Source organism: Rhinopithecus bieti, unplaced genomic scaffold, assembly GCF_001698545.2.
Source record: "Rhinopithecus bieti isolate Rb0 unplaced genomic scaffold, ASM169854v2 scaffold_12155, whole genome shotgun sequence".
NCBI classification, from domain to species: Eukaryota; Metazoa; Chordata; class Mammalia; order Primates; family Cercopithecidae; genus Rhinopithecus; species Rhinopithecus bieti.
Genome location: NW_016807423.1, coordinates 2163031 through 2168570, shown reverse-complemented (window position 1 = coordinate 2168570; position 5540 = coordinate 2163031). Strand labels below are relative to the sequence as shown.

Here is a 5540-nt window from a genome sequence, read left to right as displayed (position 1 = left end):
CTTTCTTTCTTTCTTTCTTTCTTTCTTTCTTTCTTTCTTTCTTTCTTTCTTTCTTTCTTTCTTTCTTTCTTTCTTTCTTTCTTTCTTTTTTCTTTCCTTTCTTTCTTTTCTTCCTTTCTTTTCTTCTCTCTCTCTCTCTCTCCCTCTCTCGCTCTCTCTCCCTCTCCCTCGCTCCCTCGCGCCCTCTCCCTCTCTCCCTCTCTCCCTCTCTCTCTCTCCCCCTCTGCCTCTCTTTCCTTTTTTTTTGAGACAGTCTTGCTCTGTTGCGATGCTGCAGTGTAGTGGTGCGATTTCGGCTCACTTCAACCTCTGCCTCCCTGATTCAAGCGATTCTTGTGCCTCAGCCTCCTGAGTAGCTGGGATTACAGACGTGCACCACAATGCCCTGCTGATTTTTGTGTTTTTAGTAGAGACGGGGTTTCACCATGTTGGCCAGCTGGTTTGGATCTCCTGACTTCATGTGATCCGCTGGCCTCAGCCTCCCAAAGTGCTGGGATTACAGGTGTGAGCCACTGCGCCCGGCTTCAGCTCCTTCTTTCATTACATTCCTGCCCCCCTGGAGATCGCTCCCTGAATGCCCCTCAGACACCACAGGCTCGGTGTGAAATTGATCTCCCCAGCTTTCCCCAGCTTTACCTCATCGTGTTTCTCATTTCCGTGGGTGCACACGCCAGAAATCTGGATCTCATCCTTGCCTTATCCCTCTTCCTCACACCTGCCTTAGGTCTCTTTTACCTTGTAGGAGACCTTTCCGGTTGGTTCAGTTCTCACAGCCCCAGGTTCAACCTGTCCTGTCTGACACGTCTCACAGCCTTCCTGCCTTCACTCCAGCGCCCCCTCAATCCATTTCCCACAGTGCAACCAGACCAGTCTTTGATTGTCAGTCCTATGGGACTTAAGTCCTGGAACATCCCATTGACCTCCAGGACAAAATTCAATCTATTTCACTTTCAGGGCACTCAAAACTACTAGTGAGTGGTTCCTCACCTCTTCTCTCAAATACGATCTTTGCATAAATTCACTTATCCTGGAGGTATTAGTCCTCTAGCTCCATACCTTTTTTTTTTTTTTTTTTTTTTTTTTTTGAGACAGAGTCTTGCTCTGCCCCCCAGGCTGGAGTGCAGTGGCCGGATCTCAGCTCACTGCAAGCTCCCCTTCCGGGTTTACGCCATTCTCCTGCCTCAGCCTCCCGAGTAGCTGGGACTACAGGCACCCGCCACGTCGCCCGGCTAGTTTTTTGTATTTTAAGTAGAGACGGGGTTTCACCGTGTTAGCCAGGATGGTCTCGATCTCCTGACCTCGTGATCCACCCGTCTTGGCCTCCCAAAGTGCTAGGATTACAGGCTTGAGCCACTGCACCCGGCCTCTAGCTCCATACTTACTCAGTTACTGCAGACCCCTCTGCCACCTTCTTCATTCACCATACATCTTGTTTTCCCGAGGATGTGAATCCCCCTCAAGAAAGATCCCTGGGGCCTGGAGTGGTGTCTTACTGGTTTCTGCTTCCTCAGTCTCTGTCAGATAAACAGTGTTACGTAAATGTTAAGTAAATGATTTTATTTATTTATTTATTTATTTATTTATGACACAACCTTATTCTCACCCAGGCTAGAGTGCAGTGGTGTGATCTCAGCTCACTGCAGCCTCAGCCTCCTGGGCTCAAGCGATCCTCCCACTTCAGCCTGCCTAACAGCTGGGACTACAGGCATGTTCCATCACATTTGGCTAATTTTTTTTCTTCTTTTTGTAGAGATGAGGTCTCCCTACGTTGTCCAGGCTGGTCTCAAACTCCTGGGCTCAAGCATCGTCCCACTCTGTCCTCCCAAAGTGCTGGGATTACATGAAGCACCACCACACCCAGCCTATTTCCTCATTTAAATGCCACTTTATTCCATAAAGAGTTTTAAAGGTGCTGCAAAGCAAGATACTGTCAATCTAAAATGAGAGACAGTTGACTATTTAGAAGAAAATAAAGTTAGATTTCTGTCTCAGGGACTTCATACAAAAATATGCCGTACAGGAGGAGGCCAGGCACTGTGGCTCCCACCTGTAATCCTAGAACTTTGGGGGGCCAAGGTGGGTGGATCGCCTGAGCTCAGGAGTTTGGGATCAGCCTGGGCAACATGGCAAAACCCTGTCTCTAAAACACAAAAAACTAGCCAGGTGTGGTGGCACATGCCTGTAATTCCAGCTACTTGGGAGGCTGAGGCACGAGAATTGCTTGAATCTGGGAGGCGGAGGTTGCAGTGAGCTGAGATTGTGCCACTGCACTCAGCCTGGGCAACAGAGTGAGACTGTCTCAAAAAAANAAAAGTGACAGAGAAGCGTGAATGGTGCCGAGACTGTATGGGGGGCCTCTCCAGTCCCACCACTAGGGAGAGGAGAAGACTTCCTGGAGGAGAAAACATATGTGTTGGATCTGGTAGAACAAATAGGATTTTGTTCCTAGGGGAAGTGGGAAGATGGCATTCTAGTCACAGAGGCACCAAAGGAGCCAGTGAGACATTTGGTGTGTCTGGACTGTGAGGAGAGGGCAAGATGAGACTGCAGAGGACACCAGGGCCTGATTCATGTAGGGCCCTTAAGCTTTTGGACTTCTTTTAAGCAGAGGGCAGTGGAGATTCACTGAAGGTTTCCCATAAGGGAGTGAAGAATTGGAAGCTCAGGGGAGAAGGGATTGAAAGAGGTGGAGAGGACTCGTTAGTCCATTCGGGAGGCGAGTGTAGCAGTCAAGAGATGAGAGATGTCACGGATGAAGTTCAAGTTTCTGCTAAAAATAGAAGTATCCTTGAGTCAGGAAGGGAACAAGTGGAGGAAGATAAGCATCCTGAAAGAAGGGGAGAAGTTTGCATGGCTTTTATCTGGTCTTGCTTAGTGGCAAATGTGCTAGAAGGTGGGTGGCTGGGCTTGGTTTTGCTAGTCTCCAGTTCCTGTGAGCCTGCTGTCTCAGGCTCTAGCCATTCCCTGCCTCCCTTGGCCTGGGAGGTCAGGATGGGGTCTGGGGCTGCTGGGTGACTCACCAATCCAAGCCTGCGCACTGCTTCTGGGGTGGAACTAGTGCCTTGGAGCAGGGACACCGCCACACAGCCCACATTCATTTCTGTTCCCAGCTGTGCCTGCAGTTTGTGGTGAAGGTGCTGGATGTGGAGTTGGTTTGTGAGGCCCTGCAGGTGGGTGCTGCTGGACAGGCATGGGAGGACTTTGGCTGTGTGTGTGGAAATGGGCTCCCAGGTGCTGGGAGCCTGGGCCTGCTGTGTCTGGCCTTGAAATAACTTGGGTACATGGTGGTGGTGGCGGTGCTCCAAGGAGGTTTACAGGATGAATTCTGTGCCTAGATATGTGGGATCCTGGGTATATCATCAGGGTCAGGTGCAGGAGTAGGTGTTGAAGGGGCTGGAGGTCTTTGCTGGTCTTCTCTCTATCAGGGCTGGGGAATGGTTCTCAGCTGGACTTGGGGTAGGGGAAGGGTGGCTATAGACTTTAGAAGCCAAGTTGGGTCAGGCACGATGACTCACACCTGTAATCCCAGCACTTTCGGAGGCCGAGGTGGGTGAATCAAGAGGTCAGGAGATTGAGACCATCCTGGCTAAAACAGTGAAACCCCATCTCTATTAAATATACAAAAAATTAGCCGGGTGTACTGGCATGCTCCCAGCTACTCTGGAGGCTGAGGCAGGAGAATTGCTTGAACCTGAGAGGCAGAGGTTGCAGTGAGCTGAGATCACGCCACTGCACACTCCAGCCTGGGTGACAGAGTGAGACTCCGTCTCAAAAAAAAACAAAAAACAAAAAACAAACCCGGGCGCAGTGGCTCAAGCCTGTAATCCCAGCACTTTGGGAGGCCGAGGCGGGCGGATCACGAGGTCAGGAGATTGAGACCATCCTGGCTAACACGGTGAAACCCCGTCTCTACTAAAAAAAAAACAAAAAACTAGCCGGGCGAGGTGGCGGGCGCCTGTAGTCCCAGCTACTCCAGAGGCTGAGGCAGGAGAATGGCGTGAACCCGGGAGGCGGAGCTTGCAGTGAGCTGAGATCTGGCCACTGCACTCCAGCCTGGGCAGCAGAGCCAGACTCCGTCTCAAAAAAAAAAAAAAAAAAAAAAAAAAAAAGGCCAAGCCTAGGCCCCAGGTGGGGTTTGAAGGCCACGGGGTGGTCTCCTGTAGGGAAGAGCAGGTTGTACAGTGAGTCCACGTATATGTGTGTGTGTATGTGTGTGTGTGTACCAGGCTTTCGCTGGGTCTAGTTTCCTGGAAGGCCGAGGGCCCTGTCAGCCTCCCCAGCTAGGGCTAGGGTCAGGCTTGCAGTGGTGGGTCCCAGTGAGCAGGTTGGGCTACACGGCCTCTCCAGTCTCCAACCTGATCTCCCTCATTCTGCTCGCAGGTGGCCGTAACCTTTGGCCTGGGGCCGCTGCAGGAGCGCTGCGTGGCTTTCATAGAGGCCCACAGCCAGGTACTGCTCCCTTCATACTCCTCACCCCACGCACCGCATTCTGCTCCTCCCTGACCCATTTGCCGGCTTGCAGGAGGCCCTCAGGTCCCAAGGCTTCCTGGAGCTGTCAGCGGCCGCGCTGCTGCCCCTACTCCGCAGCGACAAACTCTGCGTGGACGAGGCTGAACTGGTCCGCGCGGCCCGGAGCTGGGCGCGCGTGGGCGCGGTGAGTGGGGCTGGGGGAGCGCAAGGGCATGGAAGGAGGTGCGGGCCACGAGCCCAGCGAGCGGGTGGCAGGACAGGTGCCCGACTCAGGGCTGGCGTTCGCAGGCAGTGCTGGAGAGGCCGGTGGCCGAGGTGGCGGCCCCGGTGGTGAAAGAGCTGAGACTAGCCTTGCTGGCCCCGGCGGAGCTGAGCGCCCTGGAAGAGCAGAACCGGCAGGAACCACTCATCCCGGTGCGGACGCGGGGAACCGGCCCAGCTCCACTCAGCAGGGGGTACAGGGCTCTGGGAGGGGGCAGGAGCGGCCCGGTCCTCGGGGCGAGGGGCCACCGCGGGACTGCGCACTGACCGGCCTTGCTGTGCAGGTGGAGCAGATTGTGGAGGCGTGGAAATGCCATGCCCTGCGGAGAGGGGATGAGGCCCGGGGCGCCCCGTGTCGCCGCCGGAGAGGCACCCTGCCCCGGGAGCATCACCGCTTTCTGGACCTGTCCTTTAAATGATCCAACGCCGGGACTCACGGGGAGCCTCGGACCCGCCCAGTCGAGCCTGCCCCAAACTACAGCTCCCGAAGTGCTCGGCGTTCGGAGCGGGCTTCCGTTCCCAGCGTGCCCAGTGAGCCGGGCGCCGGAAGAATCGTTGTCTGCCACGCGCAGCCTCTTGTGCCGGGTCAAACCCGAGTGGGCGAGGTGGGTCGGGGCAGGGTCGGGCAGGGCTTGGGCTGGGCCTCCCTGCGGGGGGCGAAACTCGAAAACGAGGATTTCCGTCGCTCCACGCTCTCACTCTACGCCCTGCCCCTGGGCATTGTCCTCTACTAGTCTATTCTGATGACTCCCACATATCTATCTGTTCAGCTCAACTCCCTCTTTTTTTTTTTTTTTTTTTTTTTTTTT

The 5540-nt window shown here is 54.2% G+C and overlaps 1 protein-coding gene across 4 annotated transcripts in view; it reads left to right on the top strand.

Annotated features, from left to right (window-relative positions):
* BTBD19 (BTB domain containing 19) overlaps window positions 1-5503 on the top strand; it is a 13912-nt gene extending 8409 nt beyond the window's left edge. Inside the window, exons 4-8 of one of the 4 annotated variants that reach the window (XM_017881823.1) lie at window positions 3111-3170; window positions 4381-4449; window positions 4523-4654; window positions 4759-4884; window positions 5016-5503. In XM_017881823.1, coding sequence (XP_017737312.1) covers window positions 3111-3170; window positions 4381-4449; window positions 4523-4654; window positions 4759-4884; window positions 5016-5150 — 522 coding nt within the window. In that variant the 3' untranslated portion in view covers window positions 5151-5503. Of the gene's footprint in view, window positions 1-3110; window positions 3171-4380; window positions 4655-4758; window positions 4885-5015 lie in introns of all 4 variants that reach the window. The other 3 variants (XM_017881824.1, XM_017881825.1, XM_017881822.1) reach the window with 3 other exon arrangements.
* Window positions 5504-5540: the final 37 nt, after the last annotated feature.